Source organism: Sinohyriopsis cumingii, chromosome 10, assembly GCF_028554795.1.
Source record: "Sinohyriopsis cumingii isolate HCF-2022 chromosome 10, ASM2855479v2, whole genome shotgun sequence".
Taxonomy (NCBI): domain Eukaryota; kingdom Metazoa; phylum Mollusca; class Bivalvia; order Unionida; family Unionidae; genus Sinohyriopsis; species Sinohyriopsis cumingii.
Genome location: NC_142970.1, coordinates 66694217 through 66714515, shown reverse-complemented (window position 1 = coordinate 66714515; position 20299 = coordinate 66694217). Strand labels below are relative to the sequence as shown.

At 34.4% G+C, this 20299-nt stretch overlaps 1 protein-coding gene across 1 annotated transcript in view; it reads left to right on the top strand.

Moving 5' to 3' along the window:
- The first annotated feature begins 229 nt into the window (after positions 1-229).
- LOC149790308 (uncharacterized) overlaps positions 230-20299 on the top strand; it is a 58619-nt gene continuing 38549 nt past the window's right edge. Inside the window, exons 1-5 of the mRNA XM_089972361.1 lie at positions 230-336; positions 2969-3528; positions 5511-5718; positions 13527-13771; positions 17831-18046. Coding sequence (XP_089828487.1) covers positions 3045-3528; positions 5511-5718; positions 13527-13771; positions 17831-18046 — 1153 coding nt within the window. The 5' untranslated portion in view covers positions 230-336; positions 2969-3044. The remainder of the gene's footprint in view (positions 337-2968; positions 3529-5510; positions 5719-13526; positions 13772-17830; positions 18047-20299) is intronic.

The window sequence follows — 20299 nt, the reverse complement described above, 5'->3', positions numbered from 1 at the left end:
ACAGTAAGTATTTTCCACTATTGTCAGTTTTAAATGTCCATGTGCAGTCTTTGCCATGTCCTACTGCGTCTTAGCAGTGTTAAGTTTACCGAAAAACGGAAAACACAAGGACATTTCGAATGGTTAGAGCATGGGAAATAGCCTGGTTCCCTGACCTCTCTCTGGAAAGCGGTCAGGGAACCAGACTAGATTGGAAAGAGAAGCGGAGATTCCGAATGAACGCATTTTGGGAATTTCCCGATTGTGTGCAGTTTTCAGTTGTTATAAGACCATTTTTCGTTATTTAGCTATCTACCAACGGTTCATCATTTAAAGTTTTGCAGTTTGAACCACCAGGTAATGTTTTATAATGTTTCTGGTTTATACTGAAATGATTGCAATAAATACTTTGTATGGAATATACATCTAATTAACAAGTTTCCTCTGTCTTCGATGTGTTTTATTTGCAAGGGTGCGTCTTTTTGCTCATATGCACTCAGATATACTCAAATACACTCAAATATACTAAAATACACTAAAATATATCATTTTGAACATTAAATGTATATTTATGTTGTGTTATTAGTGTATTTAAAAAAAAAAGTTTTATTTGTCATATATTAATGTATATTAACAATTGTAATTTTCAGCGTTTTCGTGATTGTGTAACAATGAATATAGTTCTCAGATTACAGATAATTTAATCCAGCAGTTGAACCTGCGTTAACTGATTTCACTATTTAGTACTGTTTTTGTATTTTTTGTGCATGTTAAAAATGGATATATTCTTTATGTTTATCGATATTCATTTCATCACACGCTGGCAATAGAGTTTTATTGTTTTCTTTGTGTATGCATGTTTATCAACTACTTTCTTAACCAGTTGTTTTAAAGGATCCCTACTCGGCCAGTAGCAGCATCGACCCATTAAAGTTCCCAGCCCAGTACATACTCAGCCTATGAGTTATATAATAGTAACGTGGATCTTTTTTCAATGGTCATTCTAATTTTTTTAAAATCTTTATATCCTTCTTTCAAGGGTCTTTTAATTTGCAATAGAAAGATATGGAAATAATCATAATCATAGTCAGAGATTAATTAAATTGTTGCTGTATAATCAATAATTTGAAACTGCCCTTGTCCTGTCCACTGTGCTATTTGTTCTTTGAGTTGAAGGTTCAGTGTGTCTATTCTACCACTTGTGAATCTGATATCATATGTGCACTTCCCATCCCATCTGTATACCATAAATTTTGTATCAACAGCAAATACTTTCCAGTATTCTCAGTTGAAATTGTCCCTGCCGTTATGTCAGTTGGGTTAAATAGATATTGTTCTTGTTGATTAAAAATCAAGATCTTTTGTCTCACTATAGAAACAATCCATGAGTGCTGTAGATAACTTTTGGGCATTTGCATTTGCAATGATGCCATTTTGATGTTAAGTTGGCATTGGTACATCAGTGGTCAATTTCTACTTGCTGCTTAACAAGATTATATTTTAATGTATATGAAGGTCTGGTAGACTGGGCACTCTGAGGCAGATATTCATTGAAAAGTGGAACAAGATTACCATCAGTCCACAGTCACTTGGTAGATCTTATAACTTCATCACAATGATCAGAATCCAAAATGTATTTAAAATGAAAACTTCAACTCATGAACACACACAGAAGAAAATTTGTTATATGGATAGATGTTAGGTGCTTCAAACTGAAGTTCATCTTTAGCTGTCATTGATATTGTGTATTTGAAAGATTTTGGAAGAGTGGGGTTCATTGTGTATTATTAGTCACGGACCATGCTGCTTATTTATGAATACTGTTAATTGACAGACATCCACTATAACAACTGGCTATGATAAATAAATAAATAAATTTGATCCACACTTGCACACCATTTAGAGGTTATCAAAACCATTCACACCATCAAAAAGAATTTGTTATTTTATCATCAGTTGTTTCCTCTTCTTTGCTGGTGAACAGATTTAAGTATGATTTAAATGAACTTAATTGTTTTGTTGTAGCATTAGAATCTTTAACATACTCATCAATAAATGAAACCAATGTGCTGTCTCTGATTCCACCACTTGCAGTGATCTCTGCAAGTTCTTTGGAACAACACCTTTAAACTTGACAATAATATCTTGAATGGTAACATTAGATATTTGCAGTTTACTAGTTTGATCTTGGAAAATAACAGTTTCACCTGGGTAGACGTAAACAACAACGTGACTAGTAAATTCAGTCCTAATTTGCTTTGGTGGCAAACCTGTTGCGATTGACATCAGCACCACATCAGGCTCAGTAACGTCCATAATGTTAATGTACATTTTATGTAATATAAAACTTACTTTAATGTGAAATCAACAAATGGGTTGGCTGTGAGGTACTTTTAGAACCTTTTTTGTCTCCTCCTTTGGAGGCAGAGACCTTCTTTCAAAGTTTCTTCTCTGTAAGACTTATTATGACCGGAAGGATCAACAACATCAGTGCTTTGCACCTGCTCCTGCCTTGTCAAAACCAGCCAAGAAGCACTGATCAGCCCCTGGGGCTAAGGTTTTAAAAATATGAAGACCCAGTCCAAGAAGCAACCCTCATTGAAACCTCCCTCTCACCTATTAGTTCCTGTAAAAAATCGGGAACAAAATTTGTAGGACAGTGTCCCTTTCCTACATTTAAGGAAAAGATGGTGTCTGGGACCATTTCCTTTCCTTTGGTGTTGTACATGGGCCAGGGATGAAGGAGGTAGTCTGAGTCTATATTCTTTATATCTCTGGACTATGTAGAACTTTCCATCCATTAGCAGGATGGATTTTTGTTTGGATGAGGATATTTTCTACCCCAGAAAGGTTAGCTGTGCAATTGTGACAGGTAAGTATTACATCATTAAGTTGGTTTACCATGCCCCCCTCACCAAGTACATTATTATTATTAATGAAAATGATAACAAGGGTCATCTAGTTGTTTTGATTCTCATTTTCCTTTCAGATTGCGATGCAGATGTGATTGGGTGATTATAAAGTGAATTATATTTGTATTAGAAATATAAACGCACAATATTGAGATGCATTGTACAAAGTTTGTACTCGAAAGCGATGCATGGGGAATGAAACCCAGAAGTGAATCTGAATTTGGAGAACAAACAAGAAGTCAAACTACGGATGAAGGTCATGATATGGAGATGCAGTATAAACAGTCTGTACTTGAATGTGATACATTGGGAATAGATCCCAGAAATGATACTGAACTTAAACATTGTGCACATGGAATACATCCAAGAGGTCCAATTGTAGATGAAGGTCAGTACCCTCAGACTCTTTCTGGAACAGCCATTGGTTCTGGGCTTTATGGGGATGGTTATGTATCACGCATGGTGCAGACACCAACTGAAAGTGACCTTCAGAGAGATGCTATGGCAACTGTTGATGAACAGAATAGTCGTATCAGTACCAAAAAAGATTTTCGTGACTGTCTAATAGAAGTTGATGATGAACTTGGAGATGAAGATGTGGCAAATTTGAAGTTCCTCTGTAGAGATTTTATTCCAGGCAAGTTCTACCTATCTCCCAGATTGCTTTTTTGTTTTTAGAGATATTGTTAATACCAGTGGATCAAGTCTTGGATTCGGCCAGTGTGGTTAAGTGAGAATGCTTGCCAGTAGCTTCTTGTGGGTCGGTGGTTCTTTCCAGGGTTTTCCTGGTTTCTTCCTCCACCATTGTTACTGGCCACCATGTATAGCCTATCTTGTGCTGAAAAATGGCATTAAACTCTACAACAGCAACAACAGTACCATTGGAATAAAGATATAAAGATGATATCTACGTTTTCTGACTAGATGCAAGGAAATATTTCACCAGTGAACTGGGAAAGGTTTCTGTTAATGAATAGCTAAGACACTTGTGACAATACAGAATGCTTCCACTTCACATGTGAAATATTTCCTTATATCTGCTGCAGAAAACATGAAAGTTTCTTTTTATTATTATAATTTTAAAGGCAAAAACTATTGAATCAGATATGCATGGATTTTTTCTCCATTTTGTGGTATTGCAAATACTGAATAAAATCATTTATAAAAGAAGTTCTAAAATTTACAGTAATATATGGGACATGAGCCTTTGCATATTTATATTGCTTAAAATTTGTTTATTTATCAAACTAATTACTGTCTTCAAATGAAAAGAAAGAGGTTTTTATTTTCATTAACACATTTGTTGATTGGATTAATACAATAAACATTGTTGATGTAAGGTAAGATAGAAAGGTTTTCATACATGATAATGGTTCTGTTGAGTGTTAGAATTACTGCTTAAACAGCTTTTAAATTATTACTATATTTAACCTTTTGTCATAGGGTGTGAAAGGCAATCTGGAACCCAGTATTTTGAGTAATTCAGTGCATTTCTTTTACTTTGAATCCGAATGGCAGACCCATATAAGTTTGTGTTACTGACAAACAAGTTTAATATTACGTTGTCACATGTCCATTAGTTATCTATCTCCAGAAACATAAATAAATATAGTCGATAGAATAACATATACACCAATGTTCCATGCTTTACATAATAGAGTGTATTCCATGCTTTACTGAATAGAGTGTGTTCCATACTTTACTGAATAGAGTGTGTTCCATGCTTTACTGAATAGAGTGTGTTCCATGCTTTACTGAATAGAGTGCACTTAATTGCGAAAGAAGTATGAGGTGATCAGTTTCATTTACATGTCGAGTTTACTTTGCTTGGTCACCAGTCAAAAGCACCCAAAACACTGCTACATCTTTTACCAATTTTTTAAGGAGTGTACAGGTGGAGAAAAAATTGCACTCAAATTTGCAAAATAAATTTTCTTTAGAATGGAATGGTTATTTTAGTGTGAGGAAATCAGATCCCATTATCAATGGCTCAAGACAGAATTGGCTGACAATTATCATAAGTACTTAGGTTATGTTTCTTTTTATATTTGCATTCAATAACTTTTCCAGCATTATATACTATGAATCAATCTAGGATGAGGTGGGTTATTATTTACTACAATTAACTTGTCAACTAGTTTAGCAGATAATGAAATTTTGTAACCTCCCTATCCCAAAGATTTTGAACATATTTAGAACAAAATCTGACTCCAAGTGACTGATTCAAATCATGTAATGCTGGAAAATATACTATTACAAAATTAATCATTAATGCTAGTGTCTGTGATAACAATGTGTTTGAATTTTTTGAATAAACAAGAAACAGCTAATGATATTTGTAACCTTTGATTTATTTTTTACATGACCTGGCCTTTTCAACCCTGTACAAGCGATTTAGGCCCCACTTTTTCCATTCCCGGAATGAGCACTGTTGTTTTATTAATCAGTTACAAAAAGCATAGTGGATAAAGTGAGGCTTGTGAGGTGTACTGAAAAAAAATATAAAAAAGCTAAAATTAAAACTCTATTAAACTATTATCTGTTTGTAAATGAAATTGTATAGGGTCACATTCATAACTTTACAAAATTGTAAGAACTTATATTTTTTAACAATTTCAGTTGCAAAACTTGAGAAAGCATCACGTGCGATAGACATTTTTGAAATTCTAGAGAACAGCGGAAAGATTCAAGTAGGAAATGTGGACTTTGTGCTGGAGTGCTTGATGGAAATGCATCGTTTGGACCTTATCAAGAAATTTGGCTTTGATTCTAATAGTGTCAAAGACAAGGCAGGACAGGGCTCATGTTTAGGCCCTACTCCATTTCGGTGAGATACTTGAGGGTTAAAGTTTAGATCTATTTGTCATAGAGCAGAAGAGCTTTAGGGATGTGTGGTTTTCTTTCATCCATCATCTACCAATTTTTTATCACTATTCCTAAACTGCTTTTGAAATTATCATGTAACTTTACACACCAATTCATCCCATGGTCTAGTTGGTGATAAATGAAATTGGTGGAGCTTGGACATTTAGTATGACCACCACAGTGGTTATCTTGAAAAATTTGTTACACTTCTCCTGAATGGGTGGCCATATCAACATGGTGTTTACACTGAAGGACTTAGGTGGCGCTCAACAGTTGCGTATTTTGCATAGGGTTAGGATTTTAAAGAAAAAGAATTTCCTCAGCTTTCCTCACTGGTTATACTGGCTATTTAAAAAAGACCTTGTATATCTTAGGTATAATTAAAAGAACCTTTAATTCCCTTTATTTTGGTGTATGATTGATGGGTGTACTATGGGTTATAGAGTATACAGCTTGGCCTTACTTCAAATGTGCACCTTTCAAAAAAGTGCTAGCTCTACTTGGTCATTTTCACTTCCTGAACTTAAGAGGTAAATTGTATAAAAAAAAGAGTTGATAACTTTTTTTACATTTTATATATTTGGTAATTCATTCATTGCACTTTCAGAAGCTGGTATAGTCTAGTCTGGCAAAATTCATTTTCCCTATTTTAATAGCTGCTATGTATAGTGTACTTTAGACTAATTCAGGCTGATTTTTTAACACAAGTGAGCAGTCATTTTAGTTAGCAGTGTGCTTAAATCATGTAAAATTTCCAAAAGTACAATATCCAAAGAAATATCATCCACATTACATTACTGTAGCATATAGGTATGCCAACATTCTCTCCATTGTGCATGTTTTAAATGCGAACTACTTCACCTTACATACGTCACTCTCTCTAAAGTACATATTAATTGGTGAACGCCCCCTTATTATAATGTCTTGATGGTCTTAAATTAAAATTGATCCATCTTGGAAATCTTATTCTCTGTACTCATATATCATATGAGTACTTTTAGTTGTAAAAGACAAAAAATTTTGCTTAGTGTCGTGAGTTAAATATATACTGTAGTAGATTGATGTAGCCTGTTATCATTTGCTTCTCATATGAACAAGACAAGCGAACCAAGATAGCCAACCAAAGACAAGAAAAGTAAGTACTGTATATGCTAGATTATGAATTGACCCAACTCTTCTTAGGACTAAATAAAGCTAATATCTGTTTGACTCTAATAATTAAAGTCGGGGTGTATTTTGCAAGTCAGAATTTTCTTCAGTGTTGATTTGTCATATGTGAGTCAGAGTTGCACTTTGAAAAAAATAAATATACCAAACTGGGTAGAAGGATGGATGGATGGATGGATGAACGGACAGAGTGCAAGACAAAACCAGCAGAAAATACAAGTATATTATTGAGTAGAAGATGATACAGATAAATTGAAACTTACAGTTTGTTGACTTTCATGTAATAAAATCCAAAGAAATCAATAATACTTGACATTATACATCCATACTGTAGTATCATTTATTTTTGTTGGGCTCAATTTTCGTGGTTTTGTTTTTTTAAAAAGTATTTTCGTGGGTACTTAAATTCTTGGTTTTTCCTGTCAAAGTTTGCATATTAGTAGTTACTAGTATTTAATTTCATGGTTTAACCTCTACAAAAACCCAAAATAAAGAATGCAAAAGAATAAATGTATCAAACGGTGGTCACTGTAATATTTAAAACAATACTACCACCTGTATGAACACAAATCAAAGACCTGGCAAGTTTAATACTTACACCATGCTTTCAACCAAATGAGTAACATCAGTTGAAGCCAACACAGCCAACAACACTAAAACAATATTTCCATCTCTCTGAGCACAAATAAAACACCTGTCAAGATAATCACTTTCACCATGTTTTCGTTTGAGTGCTTAACACCAAGATCAGGCTTTCAAAAAGCCATTTTATGTTAAACTGGCACTGAACAAGTATTCAGTTTCCAGCTGAATCAAAGGTTTTTCACAAGGAAAAACAAAGACGATTCTGCCCTGTGAACACAGGATTTGTCAGATTCTACTTGGTGCTGAACGAGAATCAAATTTGGAGCTCATCAAAAGATTGTCAACTGGAAAACAAGGATTGTATTGGCCCAAATGCTCTGGTAGATAACTTTGAAAATATAACTTGGAAACTAGCATTGTTCAATGGAGCTGTTTTTGGGTCACTTTATTATAATGGAATGATCAGTGACTTTGATCTCAGACAGGTGATCATCTTCTTATAACAGACATTATAGTCTAGTACATAGATCATGTTGTTAGTCAAGACATCATTAAAATAAATCGATTTTCTCTGTGACATTGTGATCTATAATTATAACAGAAATATTTGATGTACTGTCACATGACTAGGCTAATGCACATGTATAAAGTGATGTCACGATCGAAACATGCTATTAGATCTGGCTTATTTTAAAGGAAAATATAAATCAAACTTGTATTACATAACAGTAATAAATTGTTTTGCAGCAAAACACAACATATCGTGCAAATAAAGGTTGTTTGAAATGCCACAAAAATGGAAATTGTATACTTATTACTAAATACCCATGGTAGACAACATTGATGGACATTTTTTTACCTTGGGTATTATTAATTTACCAATACAAGTATTGTTAAATGAATACCATCATAAAACATGAACATAGTGTTTACCATATAGGCCATTGTGAATGGGAATAGTGGCATGAAAACAAAATTAATTGAATTTACAGTATTTGTATGTACGACAAAGATGTCAAGTTTCTAGTATATAAATTTATTAAATTGTTAATATTTCATGCTTATAAGACTACTCCTACTCTGCACCAATCAAACTTTTATGAAAAAAAAGAATGTCGACTTATAATTGAATATATATAGTATGTCTGTGTAACCAAATTCTATTTTTTATTTGGTGAGAAATATTACTTACTGGATTGGTACTAGACTTTTTGTGATGTCACCAAATTTTACCATAGAATACCTACATGTACTTGCATGGTAATCTAGTTTGTCAGAAAGTAAAGGCTGCACTAAGAAAATATCTGCTCTGACTCTAATTTTAATTTCATTCCACCTAGAGATCCTCTGGTGATTATCTCTGATTTCCCTGAAACATTTTCTAGGAGTACGTCTATGTAATGAGGGTTGCATGCACATTTTCAGTAAAAAAAAGATCCAATTACTTAGGAATGTATGGCCTATTGAAGTGGGGAAGGGTAATTCAGTTTTTTTATTTTTATATATTCATCAGGTTACATGGAATTTTCAGATGCTTGCTATTTTATTTATTTTGCAGATATTAGGCTGAAATTTACTACATATTTGTGACTTGTGGAATCTGAATCTGACCTCAGATTCCAATGTCTCAGATATTTGTAGAGATATACATATTTAAAGTTGGCCTTATGTTTATTATGGATTTTTTTTCTCCTTCAAATTTGTTCCTTGATCATTTTAACATTAGGAATATAAACCCTGTCTCCTGAATCTAGCCATCTCAAAGACAAAAATGTGTCTTTTCTGTCTATAATATATAGACAAAGGGCAGTAGCTCTAACCAGTTGCCTCCACTTGCCACGTACAGGTGGCAACAGTTTAAGCATTCACTTGTGAACTGACAGTCATTGTTCACTTTGCCTGTGGAAACCAAGTAGATATTTATGATACCTTACTTTCATTCCAGCCATTGAGGATTTTCAGATATATTAAAGATTATTCTGTTATTGGTATCCATTATTTTTGTCACCTCTGTGGAAGTTTCTGCATTCTCAAAATGCACGGTTCTACATGGCTAAATATTATTAAAACATGCTGTTCATGCACACTATTTATCATCCCTTGTATAGTGGGTTTCCCTGACATTTTTAACACATTTAACTATGCATTTCTTTTTCTCGCTTTCTTACTTTGTTGTTTCAGAATAAGCTTTGACAACTAAATATACTAAATGCAAGAATTCAAGTCAGCAAAGAATCCCATGACTTATATCTTGCATACACAAGGTGTACATCATTGGCTACATGCAGCATTTGTGTCGTTTGGTCAGATAATATATGATCGACAGTTCTAAGGATAACTACAAGAATCAGGGAGTGATATGTGTAATCAAAGGGACAAGATTACCAATATTTTGAAAATATGAAATCAAAGGACCAAGAGTATTGATGTTTTTGGCCACACTTGTTGGGGAGGCTGTTACATCTCAAGAATTTTAATAGTTTGGTGGAGTTTTCAAACCAGTTCTAGGCAGCATAGTTGGTGTAAGTAAGTCCCCCCATAAGTCTGAGCTTTAGGGCCTGTAAGTCCAGGTGCATGGATGACAAATGACTTGAAGGACCATTTCTACGTCCTTCCATCTTCTGCAGTTTTAGGCAGAAATTTAGATACTTTGGGGGAGTTTCCCCACTTATCTGAGAATGGCTTTTGGACCAATAACTCCGGGCTCGTGGGATTTTAAATGACTTGAATGAGCCATGCTTTCCTGCCACACCTCAGTTTTGATGCTGTCAGAGATGACAGCCATGCTTTGTCTATGCCCCAGGAATGTATTATGTGGGTATGAATCTAAATCCTTTCCTGGACAAACTTCAGACTGAATGTGGAAATAAACCTGATGATAATAATTCATGCTCAGATCCCAACACAGAGCAGACCGAAATATAGCTTTAAGTTGGTGGGGTTTTGCTGAACTAGTTGACTTTTTCCTTTCCAGTCAGAGGAGGAAAAGTTGACTCCAGTTACTATTAAGGGTGCATTCCATCATCACGGTATGGATGATCTTGATCAAAACAAAGACTTCTCTGACTTATTGTCAACTTTGCTTGGCATGTGTCTAAATAACTAAATTTAATTGTTTTCCTAAGTGGAATCTTTCATGGGTCTCTGACTTGTAACTTGGCTGAATAAAAAAAAAATTGAGCCTTTAGCTAGGACCTTACTGAAGCTCCTTTCATACAAAACTGTTTCCTGACAGAGTTTGCTTTGGTATGCAGTTTCAATGAAATTACATGCCCTCTATGTTGACCCAGCATACTTTCAGTTTCAATCAGATGGTTTGGCTTATGATGCATCCCAATTTCCATGGAATTGGTTGCCATCATTGTGCTCAGAATTTTTCTTAAGTGGACTGACCCAGTTTGTGGAGCTCAAATACACTACTTTCGCCAAGTCAGACCTTGGAAGGAGGACAAAACCCATGAAACCCACTCATTATGGTTTAAGTGGATAATATACATGGCATACTTTGATGCGTCAGTGAAACAGTCACTTCATGAAGATCTCTCGTCATGAGATAAGAGGAATTTCTGTGAGCCTTTCTCCCAGTCAGACATTGGAAAGAAGACTGAACCCCTCAAGCCCTCCCATCATGGTTGAAGTGGGTAATATGTATGTCATACTCTTGATACATCACCAGAATAGAGTTGCCTCATGAACATCCACAATCATGTGATACAAGTAATCTCTGAGCCTTGCCTTGACTGTCATATCTCTTGGGGCCATCAGTTGGCATGCACAGTCAACCTTCTAGAGTATTATGCTCCACAGCAGTAAACTCAGGATCTTGTAGACTCAGACACATAAATGGCTGTTGGACCCAATTGACACCAGCACAAGTGCCCAGCACAGCTTTTGTTGGGTTAACCTAGAAATTTCATGTAGGAACGATCTCTTTATTTCTTCTTTCCAGATGTAAGTTGCCTTGCTCCAGGTTGTGCTGCTCACATTTAGGAGAGTGGGCTAACCTTCATATGGGGAATGAGGTTACCTGGAATATAGGTTGGATGCTTAACATTCCTTTCACCTGTGATCTTTTCTCCTAACATTAATGTGATCTGGGAATGTATTCAAAAGAGTAATCCAATTTCTCATTAAATTATGTTTCTTACATGATCACATTACTTGAATACCATCCCAGCCTTCCTACAGTTAGAGCAACCCATTAGACTAAGTTCTGCTCAGCTTAAACTAATGCCATCTGTTGGTGGCAAGGGGAGGTAATGTACAATAGTTATTGTCCTTTATATATTATAGACAGAAAAGACAAATTTTTGTCTTTGTGAGGGCTGGATTTGGGAGGTAGCAGGACATATATTTCTAACCAACACTAATTTGACTGGGTAAGTATTCTAAGAGAAATATAATTACTAACAAATTTGCTTTCTTCAGATTGTAAGGTAGCACCACTACCTGCTCATCTATCACAAACACTAAATATGATTTTATTTGAAAACCAAACCTACACCTAATTTATCTCATCTGAATCAAACTTGAGACAAATCATAAAATGCAAACATTGTGCCCTCATAACAGAGGAGGTGTGTTCATATGGGCAATTACCCAGCATAAAGAGTTTGTATATCATCAAAATACATATCTCAACTGTATTTATATCAAATTTTAACTATGTTCCTCAGTGCTTTCATCATGAAATCAATTGTATCTACACTCCCTATTAGAAGCTAATTTCAGTGCTGAAACTGAGCATATGCACTGCCAGCAGAAGGAAACAGTTCTTGTAAATTATAAATTATTAAGTTATTTTTCATGTAATCATGGTCATCTAGATGTGCCTTCTATATGTATTAGGTCCAGTCTTGATGAAGTTAATGTCCTTTTTTTCATCAATATCCTTTTGACCAGCATAGCTCGGGAACCAGTCAACATATTCTTTTGCAGTTTGGTGTGGACATTGTCTTTTGTCTTTTATAAATTTTATCTGAACTTAATTTTGGATAGAGTTAAGACCCTTAACAGTTAATTTATTCATAGGATGTTGCCTGTAACTTGCATAACTTTGCACTCTTACATGTGCTTTTCCTTCTGACTTTGGTTGCAAGATAACTTCAAAAAAATTGGTTTTATTTCAGTACCTTCAGGTTGATAACACCTTGATTTGACATTTAGCATTCCATGGCATTATATATAGGAGTTCTGGTCCCTGATTACTTATCTTTCTGATCTGAGTTCCTTAAGCATAACATTGCTACCATAAGCATTATTGATTTTCAATTAAATTGTTTTAATTTCAAGTGTTTCACATTATCATTTAGAAGAATTGTTATGCCTATTAGCCCATTTTCCTAGTTTTGTATTTCAGGGCATAACTTTACTAAGTTGTCTTGGATTTCAGCCAAGTTTTGCATGCAATACATTGATGGGACTTTTTGAAAGAGTTTAACTTAAAGTTTTGTACATTATCACTTAGAAGAGTTGTAGCCCCTGACTGCCCATCTTCCTGACTTTGCATTTCACAGCATAACCTTACTAGATAATAGAAAGCCAAAGATAGTATGCAGCTTTTATGGATTAGATTTTGTAGAGGTTTTTATGGGGTTGCAAATTGTGAGTTGCAGAGTGGGGGTCAGTGTTATTTTGTAGTGTAATCATAGAAGGATAGGGTTTGCCTTTCTGATTTTTTAAGAGATTCCTTTTCTCCAAACTTAGCAAGTTTTAAAATGTATATATGCTTATGGTTCAGGAGCACTTTAGATAATGTATTGCTTTTAAGTGTGAAATTATACATTCTCAACCATAGCTGTTGCAAGAAATTTAGTTATACTTAAGAGCAAATGATTAGACTTGTTAATGATAATTGCTTAAATATTTTCGATAAAAATATTCTATTATTGTGTTAAATAAATTTTCTTTAACGAAGTAAAGAAAAGAAAAGACTTTAATCATATGCATTTCAGATTAAATGTGTTTTGAAAGATGTTTGTATTTGTATCTGGTCAGAGGAATACACTTTCATTTCAGAAAGCTGCTCTTTGAACTTGCTGAAGATTTGTCAGATGATGAAGTCAAAAGAGTAAAATTTGTCCTGAAAAGTGAATACATTAAACGTGGTAATCTTCAGGCTCTAGAGACAGCTCAGGAGCTCTTCATATTTCTAGAAAAGGAGGGGAAACTGTCAGTAGAAAATGTACAGGTTTTGTACGATATATTTAAAGCCATCAAACGTGAAGAATTGGTCAAGCAGGTTGAACAGTACTCTAGACCAGGTTTGTTCATATTACAATTATATAAAGTATTGATATAACAGTATAAACCTTTCCAAGTTAAGGCACTTGATTTTGACAGAATTAAATGAACTTCATTTTTATATAATATTACAGTAGTTTTGAGGATGATGAATTGTTGGAGTATTGAACTTTTGAAAATATTGGTACCATTACATAGCTACTAGAATCACTGATTGGAACAATGTTTGCTATCTTAGTTGAATATCTCTCTTCATGTAAAGGTCATCACAAGTCCCCTAATTTTCCTAATTGAATCTGCAATCCACCCTACCCAAGGGACTTAGTCTCTGGGCTATTGTTTAGAAGCTTTTAAGAATCCCATGTTGTGGCTTGGCATGAAAGACGGATTTATATATGCATCTGATATTGACCCTGGAGATCATCAATATCCCACAAATGACTTAGCCCCAGGGTATTGTTGACCCAGGAGATCATCAGTATCCCATAAAATTCTTATCTCAGGGTAACGTTGACCCTAGAGCTCATCCATATACCATAAAATTCTTATCTCAGAGTAATGTTGACCCTGAAGCTCATCCATATCCCCTAATATACTTATTTCAGGGTAATGTTGACCCTGGAGATCATCAATATCCCCTAATATACTTATCTAAGGGTAATGTTGACCCTGGAGATCATCAATATCCCCTAAAGGACTTATCTAAGGGTGATGTTGATGGTGAAGCTCATCCATATCTCTTAAACGACCTAGCCCTGGGTGATATTGACCCCGTAGATCATCCATATCCCATAAAGGACTTAGCCCGGAGTGATATTGACCATGGAGCTGATACATATTGCCTAAAGGACTTACCCCGGGGTCATAGCTTGGAAACTATTGAAATATCCATCATAATAACTTATTGGGCATGAAAAGACAAATTCACAGACCTAATAGACTTTTGCCTTTAGGATAGGGTTTACCTGAAAGGTTAAAATTATGGGGAGGGGGACAAATTAGGATTGCTCAGGTATGTATGCAATTCAGATACTAAATTCATGTTCATGCATGTTCGTTTTACTTTGTGCATTTTTATACACTGTTTATGTCAGCTTTCTAACAGATAACAAACACTGGGAACTTTTGAATGAGATGTATGTGAAAAAGCATTTTTCATTAACCCTGTATTTAAAACCCTATCTTGTATACCTGGATTGGTATCATCAATGCATTAATAAATCATAATATTTTATTGTGGTAAGCGATTATCTTGACACTGACCTATAATATTGGTACTAGATGACCATAGAATGAAACATAAGTTACATGAATAAACATTTATTCTTATCACCATTCTGTGTCATTGAATGTAGTAAACAACAAAGCTGCTTAAAGATTTCATAACAAAAATTTTATTGGAGGCCTCATACCAAATACAGTTGAGTGCATGAGATAGTGAGGGAGTCTAAAATTTTGCTAACTGTTAAGTGAAAGAGTGGTGGGGTGCTAGCAACTTGAATTAATATTTGAGAATTATAATTTCCATTATCCTACAGAAATCTTTATCCATCGGATTTTAATAGATATCAGACCTGACGGAATCTATTAAAGTCAGTAAAATGAAGACAAGTTTTGAATTTAGATCAAATTGACAATCACTGTATCAGTAAAGATGTAGTTGCTTACCGTTTAAGGCCAGAACATGTGTATCGGTTGTAAACAATCACACATTATTTCATAGTGTTACCCAGAAAGCACTGGAGCCAAGCCCATATTTTGACTGAAATGGTTAATTCATTGATTTAGCAGTTTTAAATGTCACCATGCACCTTTTCTCTAGCCATTGACAATGAGCCAATTATCATGACTGAGTAGACCATTATATCCTTTGTACAAAGGAAGACATTTAGTACATTACAGTTAAACTGACCAAGAAAAGCACATCTGAATAACCCCAAAAAGTTTACAGAAAAGAACAAGAAAAGACAATAATGTGTTTTATTGGAACTTGCAGTATGTTTACAAATGTTTCACCTCAAATTTGAAGAACAGTCCACGTGTCAGCCAGGTGCAGAACTTCAAAGTTATCTACAGTGTAGAATTAAATAAGAAATTAGGCTGACCTTATGCATAGATATTTTTTTAAAGTTGGCACATCAGTGATAATAATCAGATAATTAGCTTTTGATTAGGGCAAAGTACCATTGAGTTTTCAACAGTTGTCATAATACGCCAAGCTTAGTGCCTGAGTAAACGCATAACTGGGTCCTCATGGAAGCTGTTATGGTCATTGTCATGACAGTCTTAATGTTTCATATTTTTTGAGAGGAGATCACAGATTTTATGATTGAATTGAAACCAAAATTTACAAAAGGTTAAAATGATTGAGAGACATTTCATTTGACAAAACGTTTTTAATTACTGTTTCATATCATTGCCACCAGGAGGCATTTCATAATATTTTAAGTGTTCATTATTTCCTTGTATACTGTATCATTTATTGTGACATTATTTTTGTTAAAGAAAATCTTATGAAATATCTAATTTCTTAACATTTGTGAATTCCATGTTGTCATTTCCAGATTTCCTTGCAATAATATAAATTTTCAGCAGAAACATTTAAAAAAAACAATGTTAAGCAAATTGGGACATATTGTTTTGCCTTTTCAATATATTAGTGAAAAAATTGTAGCCACACCTGGCTGCACATTAGAAGTGAGTTTGTGAATTATCAGAGCATACTGAAATGAGGTAGCATTGTATTTTTGTGTATTAGTCATCTTTTTTTACCTGGTACTGAGATCAGAGGGACCTGCTTTTTTTGTGCCCTAGTAACTATATAAGGTTTGTTTTATTATGCTGCAGCAGAGCAGTCTATGTAATTACACTTAAATAAGCAAGACTTTGGTTAATATTACCATCAACTGCTCCGGTGGCCTAGTGGTTAGAGCGTCTGCCTCGGATGTACGAGGTTGTGGGTTCAATCCCTGGCCGAGTCATACCAAAGACTTTCAGAATTGGTACTAACAACTACCTCGCTTGGCATTCAGCATTAAGAGCTTAGTGTTAGGACTGGTCAGCCTGGTGTCAGGATAATGTACATCATGCTACATGTCTGCGGCATGATGCTCCAGTGCTAGACATCACTATAAACTGTCACACTGCAGACATCGTACAAATATGACTGAAAACTTGTTAAAGCTACATTAAAAATCCAAATCACACACAATATTACCGTCATGGGCTTAATAAAAATTGTTGGAGTATCATAGAATAGTATGCAATAGACTGACATTCTTGATCACAAGGCTGCTTTAGCTTACACAGTATACACTTCATGTGGCAGCTGGTGCAATAACAGTGAAGGAGTGGTTGTATGAAGATTGAGTGGTTTCATATTCACTGACATGTTCTGTTGGCTTGCACAGAAATAAATGATGTTAATCGATTAATTAATTAAAAATGTGATTGGTATTTTTTTAACCTATTACCTGCAAAGCAGTTCATGCAGAATGTTGGTGTCATGTAGTGCATTTTATGTTCATTTTTCAATCAATTTTTTTAAAACTGACTATTGATCAGATTTGCTGAAACAACCACAAATTCAAAGGTATCAAGTTAAATTTCAGTATTTTTAGTCAACCTCATTACTAAGACCAATGTGGCATTAAGACCACTTTTCTTAAGTCCCAAGAATGATTTTTTTTTTTTTATTAAGGAGGCTTTACTACACATGAACCGCTTCGGTGGCCTAGTGGTTAGAGCATCCGCCTCGGATGCAGGAGGTCGTGGGTTCGATCCCCGGCCGAGTCATACCACAGACTTAAAAAATGGTACTAACAGCTGCCTCGCTTGGCGTTCAGCATTAAGAGGTTAGTGTTATGACTGGTCGGCCTGGTGTCAGGATAATGCGACTGGGTGGGACATCATGCTACATGTCTGCGGCATGATGCCCCAGTGCTAGACATTACTATAAACTGCCACATTGCAGACATCGTAGTGATATGACTGAAAAATTGGTAAAGCTACATTAAAAATCAAAATCACATCACATCACATCACTATACATGAAGTGAATTAATTTGTTCTTATTTCAGATAGAGCAAATACCCAAAAAGGACTCGGACCCTCCAGATTTCAGCGAGTGCCTTCTTTTCCACAAACATATGGATTGATTCAGACAATGAGCGGCAATGCACCATCTAATTTACAACCAAATTTGGGATATCAAGGTAGACAGACTCCTGGAATAAATCGTTCTTCTAGTGCTGGTACAATTCAGTTAGAAGACTCGGAGCAGCCACAACATCCTGGTAAGATAATAATGATTGCATTTTTCCATTCTTTAGCAAAAAGTTATAGGTATTTTGGTCTATTTGCCATCAGTATATTTTTTGAAAATGCAATTATTTTCTATTTGCCATCAGTATATTTTTTGAAAATGCAATTATTTTCTATTTGCCATCAGTATATTTTTTGAAAATGCAATTATTTTCTATTTGCCATCAGTATATTTTTTGAAAATCCATTTATTTCATGTTGATTTTATACATGTGAATGAGAGGTTGAGGAGACATGTTAGGACTTCTTACAGGACTCCTCTATGCGTGCTTTTTTTGCAGAATAATTTATTACTTATCTTAAGCTATTTCCTGGTGTTATTTCTTATAGTTCTGTTATATTATATTATTTATTATTAATATTATTAATATTAAATAAAAGTTAATAAAGTTATTAATATTTGCAAGCCAAATATTAATATTTGTAAGCCAAATACCTTCTAACTACGTTTAAAAAATGCAGTTTGTGTGATCAGCAAACAGTTGGATGGACTGTGATAAGAATTATTTTAGTGATTATTCTGTGTTTCTTCCATACAATCATCAACTTGATAAAATATATAAAAAAGGAATCTAAAAGGCTCCTTATCTCCATTTTGCATCTACACATGGATGACCTCATAAAATTTCACGTGATAAACATAGCTACCATGTATCCTGTATTTGTCCCATGATTTGGACCTGTATGTTTTTATTGTTAAAAATCCGTTTTGTAATTAGAAAGTTTTAAAAAAGAAATTTCGTTGCAATTTTCTGTTGAGAAGAGGTACTTGGTTCCAGTCTGAGAGTAAACATATCATGTGTATATAGAGGTAGAGAGTTCTAAAATATGATTGGTTCATTCAAAATCAAGGCTGCCTTGCCAGTCTTTAGCCACCATATTGGATTGCACAAAGTAGTTTCCGCTATCACTGTATCTCATCTTTGTAATATTCAGCTTCTAGTCATGTCAAAAAAAGATTAAAATTTTCTCCAGCAAAGAAAAGAAAATAACTGGAAGGACATTTTGTTTAGATTTGTGAAACCATCAAGTAAAGGAGAAAACCGTGCATTTTACAAATTGCATGGAGGCAGCCATGACATAAAACCATGAAAAAGCTAATAAACATCATATTGCTGCTTCATCATTAAAAATAAAGCCTGAATTTAGAACATTATAAATACCAGAGAGAACCTTGATGTAATTTGATTGGAAGTTCTACTAAATTTCTTTTAGAATGAACCTTCCTCTTTTAGTTGTAGTGTTGCTGGCAATTTTTTTGCACACATTTTCTAGACAGTAAAATCGTAAAAGACATTAAATAATCAAGTAAGTTATTGTTCTACTTTGCTGATGGTTGTACATGTTGTAAATAGTTACATATGCATTTAAGTTTGAAAAATCAGTATTTTTGTCATAAGCAGTCAGTATTTTTGAAAGGGGGGTGGAGGCAGCTATGTATACAGAATTTACTTAAATGTCTTAGTTTTGCCAGATTTCACAGACTGCAAAATGAAAATATCACTGGTATGCAATTGTAATGCAAGTCTTTACAACTTACATGGCAATCCATCAGGGCCAGAATGTGGAAACTCTTATGATCTCAAAAGCTTGATTATGTAAACTCAAGAGGGCCCATCAGGATGTATTTCACATGATTTCTGTAATAGAACTCTTCATTACATGCTATAATGTTCTCCACATCAAAGATTTGAAACTTCATCTTGCCATAATTGAACTATCAGAACTAATGGACTTCTATCACAATGTATACAATTCAGGTTTTCCCCTATGTAAAATTCATAGAATACTGTTTTTTTCATGAAATTTCAAAGCAATGCTTATGGGCACCTGTACGCTTCACACTTTAAATTCTTTGTATCTTAAGATTTATTCAAGGGACTTAGGAAAAAGTATCCAACAAATTAAAAAATATATATTTACTAAATTAATGCAATGGCATATAATGGCAAGTATTATGCCAATAATTCAGGCCCTAGGATATTAAGAAAAGTAAAACGTTGACTGGTATGTGATTGTTTACACTATTACCCTTGTACATAACAGGTTGCCGTGGACAATTTATCCAATGTATGTTAAATTGAGAGGGAAATGAAGTATGTATAAATATCTTGAGCAGTTATTGAATTTGAACATCCAGCAGGTGAATTTGAGCTTATATAAAACTGTCTAGGCCAGTGTGGGTTAATTGAGAAAGCTTGTCAAAAACTTCGTAAAGTTCCCAT